The 17,861-nt window shown below is 54.4% G+C and overlaps 1 protein-coding gene across 6 annotated transcripts in view; it reads right to left on the bottom strand.

Annotated features, from left to right (window-relative positions):
- The window catches only part of SEPTIN9 (septin 9), a 211,500-nt gene that overhangs the window by 82,085 nt on the left and 111,554 nt on the right, over positions 1 to 17,861 (bottom strand). For all 6 annotated transcript variants that reach the window (XM_003913501.3, XM_021928040.2, XM_031657809.1 and 3 more), the window contains one exon: positions 14,777 to 15,421. In XM_003913501.3, coding sequence (XP_003913550.1) covers positions 14,777 to 15,421 — 645 coding nt within the window. The remainder of the gene's footprint in view (positions 1 to 14,776; positions 15,422 to 17,861) is intronic.

Genomic DNA, 17,861 nt, shown 5'->3' with positions numbered 1-17,861 from the left:
GGCCACCCTCTCCAGGAGCTCAGTTTGATGGTCTCTCAGGCTGAGAGGCTGTCAAGGGGCTCTAAGGTGCCCCAGCGTGTGAATCGGTGGGTTCTGATGTGTGAGAGCTCGAGTCACTCCCCCCACCGCCAGGGAACAGGAATGAGGAGCCCCCACTCCCGGTGTCCAGCAGGCGGGAGGCAGCCACTGGACTGTGTGACCAGGTGCCACCAGACCCCGAGGGCCCATGGATATGGCACATGACCACTTTAGTTTTAATGACCAATGCCTGTGCAGCAGGTGCTGAGGGGCCTCAGCCCCGAGCAAGGCTGGGTTCCTGGAACACCCTCCCCCCCGACAGAAGGATTTGCAGCTGTGGAGCTCTTAAGATATTTTTCAGTAGCAAACAAAGCGTGGGGCTGGACGGTGGACCTATGAGTGCCCTCACTTGAATGCGGATAAAGACAGAAAAGACAGCAAACATTCGCGAACAAAAGGAATGGCTCCTGCGTATTGAACTTCCACTTACCGGCCCTTGTCTCGTATAAAGTGCTCAGGAACTCTCCGACAGCTTCAGTTAGAAACGTGCTTTTGTTTGGCTATGTGGAAAATTCTATACACACTAAGATACATGATGCTTCTGGTCCTCCCTACGAATGTTCTATGCTTTCTGGGTTTATGATTTGGAATTTGCAGATGTCTGCCACCTTTGTTCCAGAGTCACAAGGATCTTGGATGCAGGAAATGTTTTCTATGTGCAAGGACCCCCTCCCCGCTGCCAGGGTCCATCGACCTCTCTCTGTCCACAGGTGTCACCCAAACCCTCGCACCTGCCGCCTCCTCTTTCTAATTACCTCCTGCAACTCATCAAGAGCTTCCCCACCTTGACAGCTAGGCTGCTGGAGACACACAAGGCACGCAGAAGTCCATGAAACGACACTGAGCATCTATTAGGCACTTACTGTGTGCCTGGTTTGGTAATAATAAGTAAAATCACAATGCTCTGGGCACATCAGTACACTTCCTTATGTTCATCCTCCCAACTACTCAATGAGATGGCTCTATAAATGAGGAAACTGAGGCACAGGGAAGTGAGACTGGCCCAAAGCCACAGGTTAGGAAGGGTAGGGCCAAAATTCAAATCCAGGTAGTCTGGTACCAAATCCCAGCCCTTCACATGAAAGGCATCTTGTAACTCCTCGAGAAGGCTGGGACTATTATTTTCATTGCACCGACGAGGAAACCAAGACGCCAAATGGCCAGGCAGCCCTGGAGCTAGGTGGGCCCAGTGGCTTATGGGAGCACATGGAATGGAGCCCATGTGAGGCTCAGGTTGGGGTCCCCCATCTTATTCTGGTCTAAGGGATGAGGTGACTGGGAGTGTCAGAGACACTCTGGGACTGGCCATCCAGGTGCTCTGTATCCAGTTCCAGTGTGAAGCAGGCGAGAGTGGACAACCTGCCACCCAGCAGGGCTGCTGTCCATATCCCAGTGCCTCTTCAAAGCCTGGCTAAGCAGAGCAAGACCGTCCTCGGACCAGAGTGACTCCCAAGCCACACAAGCACTCAGTTATGCTTCGGAGGATGCAGGACTGGGAAGGCCTTCCTCCCACCGCATCCTCACCTAGTTCCTCCGTGGGGCAGCTGGCTCCAGGCACAGACCCAGACGCCCCTCTCCCTGCCTGCTGTCAGCACATCCCTGGCTTCACTGCCGCTTCAGGGAGGGGCCCGAGAGCTCCCTGGCCCTGTCACTCATCACACTCCGTTCAGAGGGCCGGGGACTCAGCACCGATTTGCCAAGCATCCAGCAGCAAAACCATGGGTTGGAAAGGGCCACAGTGCTGCTCTGATCTGGCCCCATCCAGGTGTTGTTCTCACCAGCTCCTTCCTGTTCCTGGCCCCACCTCTCAGGTACCATGAGCTCTGCAGGTCCAAAGCCAAATTCACCAGCCCTTGACCCTCTCCAGCTGGGATTAGGGTGAGGCCTTCGTCCAGGTGCAAAAGTTAAGGGAGTGCCAAAAAATCCAAGAATCAAACAATATTTTAAAGTAACATTTTAAACAAATCAAATTCCAGGCTGAACAAACTCTGACATGGCTGTGCACGTGCAGGGCTGGGCCTGTCTTTATTTAAAATTCCAACATTTGTTCACCATGGAGGTTACTTTGCATCATTTCAATATGTAAAAACACTGCATTAAATACTATCTGTGTTGATTCCTGAGCTCTTTCGTGTCCCCTTACATTGTGCTCCTGACAAGTGCCTGACACACCTTGCCCCAGTCAGCCCTGCTCTCTAAGCGCCCTCCTGGGTCTGTCCTGCCCACGCTCCTCGCAGCCACCAGGAGCCACTGAGCCACCGCGTCTGCCTTATTTTGCTCCTTATGCCTGCGCACCGTCCACCTCACCGTGCTTCCCTCATGTGCCTTGGTCGCACGTCAGCTCCAGACAGGAGCCCGGTGGGCTGGAAGCACATACCAGTGCTGCACTCCCCCGCCTCAGTGCCGGGCACAGGGCAGCACTGGAGATTTTTTTTTTTTTTTTTTTGAGAGGTAGTCTCACTCTGTCACCCAGGCTGGAGTGCAGTGGTGCAATTTTGGCTCACTGCAACCTCCACCTCCTAGGTTCAAGCTCTGCCTCCTGGAATCAAGCAGATTCTCCTGCCTCAGCCTCCCAAGTAGCTGGGACTACAGGTGCACGCCACCATGACCAGCTAATTTTTGTATTTTTAGTAGAGACGGGGTTTTGCCATGTTGGCCAGGCTGGTCTCGAACTCCTGACCTCAGGTGATCTGCCTGCCTTGACCTCGCACAGTGCTAGGATTCCAGGTGTGAGGCACCACGCCTGGCCGAGACTTCTTGAATAAACAAACATTCCCAGGATGGAGAGCTGCCCACGGAACATGCTCAGGCTTTGCCTCTGCACCTCTGCCTGCTGCACCCAGAAGCAACCCAGGGCCACTCCAGCTGCCTCCACCTGGCCACCTCCCTGCCCTCACCCAGGCTGGCTTGTCCCACCCTGTGGGCCAAGAAAACTATCTAGTAGGTGGTGACCAGAGTTTTTTTTTTTCATTTGAAAAGAATACACTCACGAAAGGCCAACGGTGACAACATCCCAATGTCCCTCAGCTGATAAAGGCAACGTGTCTGTCCACAATGGAACAGTCCATTCCACGGTGGAATATTACTCAATATTCCACCTGCTACAATGTGGAGGGATCTTGGAAACGTGACACCAAGTGGAGAAGCCAGACACAAAGGCCAAACGTGCAATTCTCTGTACAAGAAATGTCTAGAATCAGCCAGGCGCAGTAGCTCACGCCTGTAATTCCAGAACTTCGAAAGGCCAAGACAGGAGGATCACTTGAGCCCAGGAGTTCAAGAGCAGCCTGGGCAACATGGTGAAACCTCATCTCTACAAAAAAATACAAAAATTAGCCAGGCATGGTGGCACAGGCCTGTAGTCTCAGCTACTTGGGTGGCTGTGGTGGCAAGATGGCTTGAGCCAGGGAGGCGGAGGTTGCAGTGAGCAGAGACTGAGCCATTCACTCCAGCCTGAGTGACAGAATCAGACCCTACCTAAAAAAAAAAAAGAAAAAAAAAAGAAAGAAAAAAAAAAGAAAAGAAAAGTCTGGAATCCACACAGATAGAAAGGAAATATGGAGGAGGAGGGCAGGATTGATAGCTAAAGGCTACGGGGTTTCTTCCTAAGAAAAAAATTTTCTAAATTTCTCAAATTTTCAATTTTCTAAAATTGGTTGTGGTGATGATGGTTGCACTACTCTCTGAATAGACTGAAAACCATGGAATTATGCACTTTAAATGGGTGGATTGTATAGTAGCTTACTTGAATCTCAATAAAGCTGTTTAAAAAAAATGAAAAAAGCCTTCCCTCTCTCCAAAACAAACAAACAAACAAAAAAATAGAGAGAGAGAGAGAAAAAAAGAAAATACCAAAGTGTAGCGCAGGCATGGTAAAGGTAAGAATTCCATGATGGAAATTTGGTTTCATTTATATACCCCCACCACCTCCCACCCCCACCCCATATAGGTGTGTCCTGGGTCGTGGTGTCAAGCGCATGTCTTTCTGGAGGCTGCAGTCCAGACTGATTTTGAAAGCCACTCTCTGGGCAGCTCCAAACCTCTCATAATTCCTGAAGCCCTTGGCCTGCTGGGACCACTGAGCCACCCCCAGACCCAGTCCCCTGTCACTACCTACTCAAGACTGCAGCCGTGGGGAGGGGGGCTCTCTCTTAAGGGTGCAGGGGTCCTGTGGCTTCATCCCCTCTCAGAATACACATCACCCTGCACTGCACACATGTGTCTCAACATGGAGCATCCCAGGACGCCAGCCACAGCCAGTGATGTTTGCACACAGACCGATCGATCGTGCTTTGCTGACCAATCATGTCAATCACCCCGTTGCACGCTGTCCTCACTAAGTGAGCTAAAGTAACCCCCACGGAATAAGCCGAGGGATTTTAAATAAGCTAAAAGACGCTTTTCTAGGAAAAAATAATGAATTTTAAGAAGAAAAACTCCAAAACTGAAAGACCCATGGAAAAAATTTAAATTTTTAAAGTGATAGACTCCCCCAAAAGTATCAGGCCCAGATGGTTTCACTAGTGAATTCTTGAAAAGTTTTAACAAAGAGATTATTATGTTGCTGCTTAAAATGTTCCAGAACACAGAGGGGAAAAGAAATGTATCCAAATTGTTTTTGCTGAGCCAGCACAATACAGACACCAAAACTGATAAAAATAGCACACACACACACACACACACACACACATACACACACACACACACATCCCACCCGCTCCAGACCAAGCTCGCTGCTGTGTATCCAGGCAATACCATCTACCTCTACCTCGCTGCTGAACCCAAAACACATTCCAATGAATTCATGATTCCAACATGTAAAAATGAAACCACAGAAGTACTAGAAGAAAACGTGGGTGAAATTCTTTCCTATAATTTCAGAACACAGGAGACCTCTAAACAGGACATGAATTCCAAAAGCTAAAAGGGAAAGCAGAGACTTGACAACATCAGGATTACAGGATTAAAATGTTCTGTGTGGAAGAACATCCCAGAAATAAAATCAAAAGTAGGCAGCTGGGGACAAGACACTCATACCACCTGTGATAAAGATGTACAAATAACTCTTTTTTTTTTTTTTTTTTTTAAGACAGGATCTCACTCTCACCCAGGCTGAAATGCAGTGGTACGATCACAGCTCCCAGCAGCCTCAAACTCCCAGACTCAAATGATCCTCCCACACCAGCCTCCCAGGTAGCTGGGACCACAGGAGCACCACCTCACCCAGCTAATTTTTGCAGAGATGCGATTTTGCCATGTTACCCAGGCTGGTCTCAAACTCCTAAGCTCAAGCGATCCGCCCACTTCAGCCTCCCAAAGTGCTGGGATTACAGGTGTGAGCCACCACGCCTGGCTTACAAAGAACTCTTTTTAAAACATTTCAACAAGGAAAGGATGAACCATCCAAATGAAAAGAGAACACAGGACCCTGGTCTGTAACATACGAAGAGATAATCCCTCTCGCTTGACCGAGATGCACAAAATAAAACACCAATTGGAAAGCGTCTGGCCCTCAGCCAGGGGTGAGGGGCATAGGACCTCCCTGCTGGACCATCACTGCACAGGGCCCAGCAGACAGTTGAGCAGGCCGGCGAGGGGAGGGGTCCTAAAAAATTCTAGTAACCACTTTAGAGGCCAACTCAAGAACAAGGATTGATTTTTTTTTTTTTTTTTTTGATACGGAGTCTTGCTGTGTCAGCCAGGCTGGAGTGCAATAGCGCAATCTTGGCTCACTGTAACCTCCACCTCTTGGATTCAAGTAAATCTCCTGCCTTAGCCTCCTGAGTAGCTGAGATTACAGGCACAAGTCACCATGCCCAGCTAATTTTTGTATTTTTAGTAGAGATGGGGGTTTCACCATGTTGGCCAGGCTGGTGTTGAACTCCTGACCTCAGGTGATCAGCCCATCTAGGCCTCCCAAAGTGCTGGGATTACAAGCGTGAGCCACTGTGCCCGGCAGATCAAAACTTAAATGCACACATCCTTGACACAGAAATTCACTCTTAAGGGCTCATCCTAGTCATGTGTGCACATGTACAAGTGTGAGAACATCTGTTGCAGCCTCTCAATCACAGTAGGAAGCTGGACAAGCCTGGCAGCGCCATGGGACATCTGATGATACAAGCATGAAAAGGAACGTGCTACTTTGGGAGGCCAAGGCAGGCAGATCTCGAGGTCAGGAGTTCAAGACCAGCCTGGCCAACATGGTGAAACCCCGTTTCTACTAAAAATACAAAAATTAGCCAGGCAGGGTGGTGGGCACCTGTAATTCCAGCTACTTGGGAGGCTGAGGCAGGAGAATTGCTTAAAACCGGAAGGCGGAGGTTTCATTGAGCCCAGGGAGCCCATATGGCACCACTGCACTCCAGCCTGGTCAACGGTCTGGTCACAAAAAAAAAAAGTAACATGCTACATCTACAAGTGGCAACAGTGTTGTCAAATGGAAAAAAAATAAAAGCTGGTTGCAGAAGTCTGATTTCCTTTGTGTTCTTGAAAAGTCTAAATTTACACATTGACTTTTTTTACACAAGCCCTGAATGACTCTGCACAAATAAAATTCAGAAGAATGCCACACCCAGCTGTCAACATGGCCACCCCTTGGGAAAGAGTTGGGGAATGGGAGAGAAAAACTTCCTTTCGAAATTTCATGTGATCTTCATTTTTTATCTAAGAATGACTGGGCATTGTTTTTTGGTTTTTTTGTGTTTTTTTTTTTTTCCAAGTGGAGTCTTGTTCCGTCACCCAGGCTGGACTGCACTAGCACAATCTCAGCTCACTGAAACCTCCACCTCCTGGGTTTAGGCGATTCTCCTGCCTCAGCCTCCCTCCCAAGCAGCTGGGACTACAGGCACCTGTCCCCACGCCCGGTCGTGCATTGCTTTTTAGGATGAAGAAAGGGAAAGGTCACAGGGAGAATGGGAGCCAGAACACAGAGAAGGGCTTCTAAACACCAGCTTGCGGGCGGGCGGGCGGGAGAGACACGGGGCAACGCCACCGGCCTGAAATCTAGGGATGGTATGAGATGCTGCCCGGGGGCTTCAGACAAGGCCTGCCTGCTGATTTAATCAGGGTTGGGTTCGGCTTTTGTTTATATGCTTGTTTAGCACAATCCCCCAGGCGCTCCAGCCCTGCTTGCGAATTATCACTGTTCACTCTCACCACGCTGCACAGGAAGAATTGTGCCCACTTCCACACTGAGAAAACGACCAGAGAGGAAAGCCCCTAGGCAGGGCAGGGGCGGCAGCCCAGGCAGTGTGAGCGCAGAGCCGGCGCTCCTCTGCCTTTTCCCCACACACAAGTGGGCAAGGCATTACAGGCATGTGCATCGTCACCCCTGCGGGCCATTTTGGAAGGCGGGAGATGGAATCAGTGACCTCCAGGGCCATTTCCAGTTCCAGGTTTCAGACTGCGGCGGTGGAGCGGAATCGCGCTTGACCCGTGACTGTGGACAAATCACTTTCCCCCTCACCTGCACTGGATGAGACCAGGAATCTCCACTCTGGGTTCCTTAAGAGTCCCGGGGCTCCACAGAGGACACCCAGTAGTGGGATGGGGGGACAGGGTTGGGGGAGCTCCATGCCTCAGAGTATCTCCACTTTAACCCCTTCCTGGGCTCAGTGTTTGGAGAGAACGGGAAGGAAGCTCAGCCCTGGCCATGGGCTACTCTAGCCTGTCAGTTACAGCCCAGCCCCCAGGAGCCCCCTTGGACTGCAGGAGAGAGAGTCACTTATCGCACCCACAGAAAACCCCAGAGAGGAAGTGGAGTCCAACCGAGGAAGCGCCTCCCGGCAGCTCTCAGACATGAGGTCCCAGGTGACACAGTGTGTCAGGGTGGACCACACGGCATCCTCCCAGGCTGTCTGCTGGAATCCAGGGTCTGGTTAGGGGCTGCCCACACTTCGGGGCCCCGGGCGGGGAGTCTGAGTGCACTCCTGCAGGGTTGAATGTGCCCTCTGTCCACACCGCACAGAGCATGGCTGTCTGGCCGGGGCGCGCCCCTCCGGACAGGCTCGCCATTGTGCAGACCCTCAATCCCAGCAGCTGTCCCAGGCCTGGGAGGCTGCGGGTGCAGACACAGCTCCTCTCTCTTCTGGCAGCTGCTCTGGCTTCCTGGGACAAGTGCTGAGAGGAGGCCTCCCCCACTGCCATGTGTCTGGGGGCTGGGGCTCCATCCTGGGGCCAGGCTGAGTGGTCAGGGCCACAGAGCTACAGGGGACGGAGTGGAGACACCACCCCCAGTGCCTGCCTCCTGGCCCCACCCTTCCCCGCAGCTGCCCACTCTATTTAAGGTATTCCACAGCTGCTCGGCACCCGCTGCATTCCCAGACCAGCCCTCCTTTCCTCTCACCACTGCAGGGTACTTGGCAGGCAGCTGAGCAGGCCACCAGGGGAAGGGTTCTCTTCCTGGGCCCTGCAGCCAGGCTCTGTTCTCTGGCCCCACCCCGTCCCACCATGAAGGAGACACACCTGGCCTGGCCGCTCCTCCTCCATTGATCCTCCTGTTCCCCCAGCACATGGGGGACTTCCTGCTCTAGACCTAGGTCTGAGAGGCTCGGAGAAGGACGGTACTTGTTCTTAGAAGGGGAAAGAGAAAGAGACCCAATCCCAAAGTAAAAGGGGACCTGGGTGCCCTCTGGAAGCAGCTCAGGAAAATGGGAGGAGGTGGGAGCAGCGGGACCTTCTGAGTAAGGCAGCCCGGCAGGAATATCGGTGCCTTCTGGACACCCGGCTTTCGCCCCTCCAGAAGCAGAAGCACACAGCCCCACACAGAAAAATCCTGCAGGCTCAGGACCCCAGGCATGACACGATCCAAACTCACTGCTTCATCAGACACCAGTGAGTCCCTTGACGCTTACCAAGGCCCCCTGCCTTACACCTGGTACTGGACGAACCTGTAGACCCCGCCTCAGGGAGTCCACAGTCCAGGGACAGGCTCAGAGCCTATGTGGGGTGTCCTGTAAACATGGGGCCAGGAGCCGGGCTGTCTAGGGGGCCCTTCCTCCCTAAATCACGGCAGTCACGGTCTCCCCAATTTCACAGTCCCTCATCCCCACCAGGAACTTCTGGGGCCTAGTAGGTGTTCCTCCCTTGCAGGCTGATGCCCACCCTCCCCCCCCCCGACTCAGGCTCAGCTCTGACCCCACTTTCCCCAAAGCCACCTCTTCAATGCTCTGCGTTGGGTGGTTCCAGGGAGCCCTGGGCTTTGATTAACCCTATACTCAATGCTGTACTGGCAGCCCTGCTGTCTGAGCTGAGATTGCTCCCTGTTCTGTCCCCGGAACACAGGGCCTGGTGCGGACCAAGTATGCGAAGAGCCACGCCCACCATCATCGGCTTCGGGGGCCTGACTCCCAGCTCCCTCAACGCTCCACCCACACGACAAAGATTTCCAGACCCTCTGGGTCACAGGAAAACTACTGAGACATGCTGCCATGTCTACCCCGCCCCAATTTTACACCCATGGTCACAGCGGCCCCAGCACCACCGTGGACTCCCTTCTTGGTTCTTGGGGTGGGTGGATACATGAGAGCTCAGCCCCCAGCCACCTCTGCAGATGCCTCTTTGACAAATCAAGAAATTGAGGCTGGGAGGGGTGAAGTGATGGTTCAGAACCAGATGGCTCATGGGGCAGAGCCGGGACATGCCCAGAACTGAGCTGGGCACCGGGCCTGGCCTCCCTCTTGCCCCCAGTGAGTATCCCAAGAAGGCAGAGAACCAGACCCACGGACGAGCACTGAGCACCTGCCTTATAAGGCAGCTCTGGAGAAACTTGGCTGGTGTGGCTGAGGAGCCAGAGGGGAGTAACTCTGATGGGGGGGCTCTGAGCCAGCGGCCAGCCCTTGCAGTCTCAGTCCTGGGTGCTGCGGCCCAGCCTCGCCCCATCCAGAGGCACCCATGTGGGGGGCAGGGAAAGAGCAGGGATCCGGGAGAGGAGGCAAGGCCGTCCCCACCCAGAGCCTGAGAGGACCAGGGATGACCCCAAAGGACGAGGGTCCTGTGGGAGGACAGCAAGGAGGGTGCCAAGTTCAAGGGCAGGGCCAGAGCCTCAGAAACCGAGAATCCACCGCACCAGCATAAAGCTCAGACCTCACCAGGCCCTGGGGCGGAGAAGCAGGCAGGGAGGCCTCTGCCCTCTGCAGCTCCTCTCTTCCTCTCCCTCCCCTTCAACCATCTAGGTGCCGACACTCCTTCCTGAAATGCTGACCCCTTCCAGAACCCCCACACTGAAGCTGACACCCACCCACTGAGCCCTCCAGCACGACCTCCAGAGGAGACACCAGGTGCCCTGGGGGTAAAGTTGACCAGGAAAGTTTCTACTTGGTCCCTAGGGATGTCCCAAGGGGGTCACTACATCTCTGCAAGAACCACAAAAAAAGCCATCCCCCATCTCACCACCAGTGGCTCACTCCTTCAGCATAATTTCACGGCATACCTATTATGTCCAAGTCACTTACTTGGTATCTTACGGGATTTCTTTTTTTTTTTTTTGAGACAGGGTCTCACACTGTCCCTAAGCTGGAGTGCAGTGGCACAATCTCAGTTCACTGCAGCCTCAGCCTCCCGTGCTTAGGTGATCCACCTCAGCCTCCTGGGTAGCTGGGACTACAAGCGCGTGCTACCGCGCCTGGCTAAGTTTTTGTATTTTTTTGTAAAGACGGGGTTTCTCTATGTTGCCCAGGCTGGTCCCAAACTCCTGGGCTCAAGCAATCTGCCTGCCTCGGCCTCCCAAAGTGCTGGATTTACAGGCATGAACCACTGCACCCGGCCTCTTACAGGATTCTTTGTAAAAAACCAAGACAGACTGGGCACGGTGGTTCACACCTGTAATCCCAGCACTTTGGGAGTCCTGGGAAGCCGAGGCAGGTAGGTCACAAGGTCAGGAGTTTGAGACCAGCCTGGCCAATATGGTGAAACTCTGTCTCTACTAAAAATACAAAAGTTAGCCAGGAGTGGTAGCCCGCGCTAATAGTCCCAGCTACTCGGGAGGCTGAGGCAGAAAAATCGCTTGAACCTGGGAGGCGGAGCTTGCAGTAAGCCGAGATCACACCACTGCACTCCAGCCCGGGCGATAGAATGAGACTCCGTCTCAAAAAAAAAAAAAAAAAAAAAAAAGAGAAGCAGAGGTCAGGGTTCAGGAGGTCAGGGCAAAGGGGTTGTGAGGAAAGGTGTGGGAGACCAAGGAAAGACCAAAGCAGGAGAAGCTGGGAAGCAGAGAGGTGTGAGCTGAGCAGGAGAGTGAATCAACCATGGCGGGGCCTACGGTGAGTGAGCAGGGAAGGCTCAGGATGGGAAGAGATCTCAGCAGTGCTGTGCTTTGGGGAAGTCAGTCTGGGAGCAATTCAGCTGGGCCCCAGGAGACCCTGCCCTGTGGGTGGAGACAAACCACAGCATAGACGCCCTCCCGCAGGCAGAAGCCAAGGGGCTGGGCATCTGCTGAGAGGGCACGGAAACTCCCTCCCTGATCCCTTTCCCTATGGTGCCAGCTGGATCCCTGGTGCTCAGGGTTCAGAGGGGCCATGGAGATTGGTCAGAGCTGTGCATATGGGGGCTCAGGGAGCTCCCAGCCCAGCCCACATGGAGGGGCAGAAGGGGATGGGCCTGCTGGACCTGCAGGAAAGATGGGCAGGAAGCCGAGTTGGAGAGAACTGGATGTGTGTCCAGAACGGTTGTGACACAGAGAGGAAGAACGGAGAAGCAAGCAGGTGGTGCCTCAGAGGAAGAGCTAGTGGGGCTCAGGCCTGGGTCCCCCAAGAAGCCACTCTCATTGGATTTCAAGAGTACCCCTCCATGGGGAAGGCCTTGCCCTCATCTCTCCCTGCCTTTCCTCCACCCGGACTTGCTTAGGCCCTCAGGACCGTCAGCCCAGCCCACAGACCTCTCCACGCGGGCTGGACTCCCACCTGCACAGGTCCCCATCCGGGGGTGGCCGGGTCTGGGATACTGATGGTTTTCTCTCATGCCCCGGCTCCAACACGTGCATCCTATTCCATGTTGAAAGCCACCGTTCCCCACAGAGCACCAGGCTCCTGCCAGCTCTGAACGCTGCTGCCTCCACGTGGCCTGCCTTTCTCTCCCCTTCCTGGCCTGATGACATTGCACTTCCACTGCTGGGGAAGCTCCCTGGGCACTCCTTGTGTCCCAGCCATCCTGCTCACGGCTCAGTGAGCTCCAGAAAGCAGAGCCTGCAGGATGTGTCCCTGGGTCTGGCTCCCAGTGCAGTCTCTGGCACAATTTAGGGGCTGAGCTGTGTCTGCCCTTGTACATCCCCATGGACATCCCCCAACCCGTCTCCCAGAGCCAGGACCATGTCTCTGTGCATCCAGCACCAGCCGTCACCAAGATTTAGACGGCCCAGTGACAACCGCCTCCCCAGCCACATCCTGTTTGACTCAGCTGAGTGTGAACACATCAACCCAGGAGGTGGGTGTATCCGGCACGTCAAACAAAGGTCCTGCACCAACAGAAGGCTGGGGAGGAAACAGCCTCCTGCCACTCTGCAAACTGCCCGTCCCTTTGGCCTGACACCATGCCACTGGCAGCCACTGTCACTGAGTCTGGGCGGCTGGGGCAGAGTCAAGCTTAAGAGAGATGGGAGAGGGAACACAGACTCTCACACTGAGGGCTGGAAAGGACATTCCAAGGCCCACTAGCCTCTGGCTACTCAGTGTGTTCCGATGCCCCCTCTGTAGGAAATGCAGAGTCCCAGGCCTCAGACCTGCCGAGACCAATGTGTGCTCCACATGCCCGTGAAAGCATGAGGAGCACTGGTCTCCCCCCGACCCACACCCTCTCCAGGCCCCACGTCCTCCTAGCCCCCAAGCCCACTGACCACTTGAGAACTCTCATTCAAAAAGAAAAACCAAAAAGGGGTTGGATGGCTCATGCCTATAATCCCAGCACTTTGGGAGGCCGAGGCAGGAGGCTCATTTGAACCCAGGAGTTTGAGACCAGCCTGGGCAACTTAGTGAAAACCTGTCTCTACAAAAAATTTTAAAATTTAGCCAGGCATGGTGGCGTGCAACCTGTGGTCCTAGGTACTTGGGAGGCTGAGGTTGGGGGATCACTTGAGCCCAGGAGGCAGAGGTTGCAGTGAGCAGTGATCACACCACTGCACTCCAGCCTGGAGGACAGAGAAAGACCTTGTGTCAAAAAAGTCAAAGAAGATGGAAAGTAGGGACTTAGAGAGATGTGGAAGCAACACAAGGGTCCACCGATGGAGGAACAGCTACACAACACAGGTGCATCACACAACAGAATATTATTTAGCCTTTAAAAGGAAGGAAATTCTGCCCCATACTACAGCATGACGGATGAACCTTCAGGACGTCATGCTGAGTGAAATGAGCCAGACACAAAATGGGCCATTATTGTATTTTTCCACTCACACAAGGTTCCTAGAGTGGTCAAATAAGTTCACAATAAAGACAGAAAATAGAATGGTGGCTGCCAGCAGCTGAGGGAGGGGCATGGTGAGCTTGTCTAACGGGGACAAAGCTCATTCAGGGAGGATGAAAAGGGTCCCGGAGATGGACAGCGGTGGCAACTGCAAAACACTGTGAATGTGCTGAATGCCACGAAACGTACACTGCAAAGTGGCTAAAACTGCACATTGTATGTTGTGTATTTCACAATTAGAAATAAGAAGAAAAAGGTAAATCAAAAACCCAGACTGTACTGTTCGTCCAACCCTAAGAAGGCTTACTGAACATAGTATACTGAGTTCGGATCCTGTGCCCAGAATCGGACCCGGCTCTAGAGGGGCTTCTAACCCAGCTGGCACCTTAACATAGCCCCATGGAGCCACGATCCCTGCTGGGGCCAGGGGGCACGCTTCTGAGAAGAGAGCCAACTATGTCCCACAGCCTGGCAGTTCCGAACAGGCCCTGCGTCCCACAGGACTGGCACCAATCCCCTGCCCGTAAGCTCCACGTCAGCACAGCTCTGGGCTTGAGCCCTCCCAGGACACTGCTGGAGCCCCATGGCCTCTCTCCTCTCACCAGAAGGGCACCCCCAAATAAAACTGTGTGCAGCTATCACAGAGTCCCCTGGTCCAGGAACCCCTTCCCAGTGCCCTGAGAGTTTTGTCCTGCAGACTAAGATGCTCCTCATGTTCCCCTCCCTCTGCCACAACCATCCCTCCTGGGGGAGGAGGAGCAGGTCATGAGCTCCGATGCAAGCCTCGGGAGGCATACGTCCCTCCTCCCTTCCCCAAGCCCTCGGACTCTGCTGGGCACATCCAGGCAGCCTGCAATTCCTCAAGCAGGAGTCACCGGAATGTGACAGCCCTTCCAGGGGTCTCAACCCCACCCTGTCCCACACCCCTGCATGAGCCTGCCCTGGTTCCTGCATGGCTCCTCATTCTCCAAGTCTCCCAGGCCCTCCAGGGACACACAGCAGACAGAGGTCCTACCAAGGCCCATGGTGACCAATAAAGGAGGCTCTTGAAACCCAGAGAATCTTTCCAAACTCTCACTCAAGTCCCACTTGGAGCATCCTGGCATGTTCCCATCAGGCAGAGAGAGCCATAGCCACCTCTCCTGAGCTTGCAGACTCCCACCCCCATGCATTCCATTCTTTCTGGGTCTCCAGGGTAGCATCCCCCACCCATATCCAGCTTCTTCCTCCAAGATTCTGTGGCAAAGCCAGCAACCAGGTCCCCATCACCACCGCATCCAAGACCCAGTGCTCTGCGACTCACCCTCCTGGCTCCGGGGTGCAGCCTCAGCCACAGGGGCCTGGGGCTTGGGCTCCAGCCTGCTCTGCAACTGAGACACGGGGGCGGGCTCTGAATTCTCCAGGGTCTGGGCTGGGCTGGGGGCGGCGAGCGCCTCAGCAGGCTTGGGCATCTGGATCTCCACCCTCTTGGGGGCTGCGTCGGTGGCAGGGGCAGTGGGCACCTCGGGGATCTTGGAGGCGGGGGGCTCCATCCTCCGGTGGGCTGACTCCTGGGGTTTGACGAGGGTGATCTCCGTCCTCCGAGGAGCCGGCTCTGGCGTCTTGTGGCCCAACACCTCAGCCCTCTTGAGCCCAAATCGGGACGGCCCGATGGCCCCGGCGTTCTCCACCTGCTTGGATGAGATGTCAATGGACAGCTCGGTGCGCCGGGACACCGGCTCAGCCGCCTTGGGGCCCGAGAGCTCCACCCTCCGCAGGGATGCCTTGGGGGAGCGCTGGCTTAGGGAGTCCACATGGCGGGCCGAGGGCTCTGAGTTCTTCACGCCCAGGTCCTGGAATTTCTGGGTGGAGCTGGCCACAGTGGCTCGGAGTAGGGGAGTCTGGACCCTCCGGGGTGGGGTGGAGTTGGGTGTCTCAACCTCCTCGACCTCAAAAGATCTCTTCAAGGCTGAAAAATAAAGAGAGGGAGTACAATTGGTGAGTGGACGGCTCAGGAACACTCCAGCATGTTTCCTGCTAAGGAGCAGCAGAGGAAGGCAGGCAATGCTGCGCTGAGGGCCCCGGGGCTCTTCCTGTCCTTCACATCTCAGCAAGCAGAAGGGACAGCCTCATCCTAAGACACCCACAGCAAGCGAAAGGGACAGCCCCATCCTAGGAGACCTGTCATGAGTTCTGGGGCAGAGATGCAGGCTGGAGCAGGAAGACGCTGCCCATCATGTCTGGCCATGGCCACGGTGCAAACCACACAGCCTCCCCCTCCAGCTACGTCTACACAGGAACGTTCTAGTTCCAGAGAAGACTTTTATTTCCTTTTTTTTTTTTTTTTTTGAGATGGAGTCTTGATCGGTTGCCCTGGCTGGAGTGCAATGGCACCTCCTGGGTTCAAGCAATTCTCCTACCTCAGCCTCCCCAGTAGCTGGGATTATAGGCACGGGCCACCATGCCTGGCTAATTTTTGTACTTTTAGTAGAGACGGGGTTTCACCATGTTGGTCAGTCTGGTCTCAGCCTCCTGACCTCAAGTGATCCACCCACCTCAGCCTCCCAAAGTGCTGGGATTACAGGCGTGAGCCACCACGCCCGGCCTTGATTTCCTTCTTGTCGCAGCTGTTTTTATCCCTCCTCACCTCCAGCCAAGGCACACACCCAGACACCAGCAGCAAACACCTCTACCACCAGCCACAGTGGGGGACACACCTCCAACAATAAGTGACCACAACTGTAACCAATCAGAACCACAGTGAGGAGAAAACCCCATCAAAGACACCAAGAGCGGACACTGGAGCTTTCAGTGCTGGCGAGGCGCCGGGCTTACCGCGCTCATCACATCTACAGCCGCTCAACCCTGGGACGTAAAGAATACCAATACCCCCAGTACAGATGGGGAAAGTGAGGCACGGGGTAGACCAAAGCCAGACTGTACATCAGGCTGATACCAGAGCCCAAGGTTCTAACCACTTGGTTGTCCGGCTCCCCCAGCTTAGTCCACAGGAACCAACTTTCTCAGTCATCAGCCTCTCCTGCATCTTCCCATCCAATACTTCAAACCCATGCAGTGATGCCAACCACCCAGCTCCCACCCTGCAGCCATCCTGCCTCTTGGAGGCACCAGAGTCTGCTCCCTCGGAGGCAGTGGGGATGGTACCTGGGAAGTTGCCACCTCCACAGTCCCCACAACCGCACTCCAAATGAGAGCCAGCTGCTCCTGGTTATTAGGGCCAGAGCAGGGAGGGGCCCACATGGCAGGCACATTCATCAGCTCCTTCCCTAGGCCAGGCTCCCAGCACAGCTCCCCCAGCAAAGCCCCCCTGGAGACCCACAGTGCCTTCCTCAGGCACTCCCTGCCTCACCAGGCCAGAGTCCGGGTCTCATGGGATCCCACCACTGCCTCCCCTGCCCACAGGAAAAGGGATGACAGCTGGTCCCCAGCCCCTAACAATAGCTCTCCAGGACCATTTCAGTGCCTTCCCCTCACCTGTCTCTCTTCCTCCAAATGCACTCTGGCACTGGGGAGGGGAAGAGGAAGCCCAACCCCCTAATCCTGGCTGCTTCAGCTGCCAGCTTCCTGGGCAAGGCACTCCTGTGGGCGTCCTCTCTAAGCCATGGGCACCTCTCCTTCTTGGTGGACACAGACAAAATCCTGGGTCACTAAGCTCAGCCTCCACCAGAAGCTGGGCAAGGAGCCGCGTGGACTCCAGGGAACTCTCAGTTGTCCCAGGCCCTGTCTCAGCTCCATCACTGCCCTAGAGGATATGGGCCTGGCGTGGCCAGAGCTGTTCACTTCTCAAGAGAGTAGAAATCTGGATCTTTATATGATATCTCCTGATCCTTAAACGCTGGCATAAAACAAAACAAGCCCTTTTTAAAACACCAAGCAGCCTGGCTGACATGGTGAAACCCCACTTTACTAAAAATAAAAAATTAACTGGGCACGGTGACGCTCATCTATAGTCCCAGCTGCTCGGGAGGCTGAGGCAGAAGAATCGCTTGAACCCAGGAGGCAGAGGTTGCAAAGCTGAGATCATGTCACTGCACTCGGCCTGAGCGAGAGAGTGAGACTCTTGTCTCCAAAAACTAAAACTAAAAATAAAATAAAACACCACAGGGCCAAACAAAATCAAATCCACAGGCTGTATTCGCTTGTGGGTCCAGCCATGACCTCTGACTGATCACATGCCTGCAGGGCAGCAGGATCCTGAGCCCCAGGATCAGGGGTGTGCCAGGTATGGGCTCCCACCACGGTGCCACTCCACCCCTCTGCCACTGCATGCAAACTGCTGGCTCTGTTCAGATTCTGCAGAAGCCCCAGGGCTCCAAGGGAAGATTGAATGTCCACTTCTACCAGCCAGAAAGCCCAGAGTTCAATGCCCAGAACTGAATGTCATAAGA

This window comes from Papio anubis, chromosome 17, assembly GCF_008728515.1.
Source record: "Papio anubis isolate 15944 chromosome 17, Panubis1.0, whole genome shotgun sequence".
Lineage (NCBI taxonomy): Eukaryota > Metazoa > Chordata > Mammalia > Primates > Cercopithecidae > Papio > Papio anubis.
Note: the sequence above shows the minus strand (reverse complement) of the source record. Positions and strands in the feature narration are given on the sequence as shown.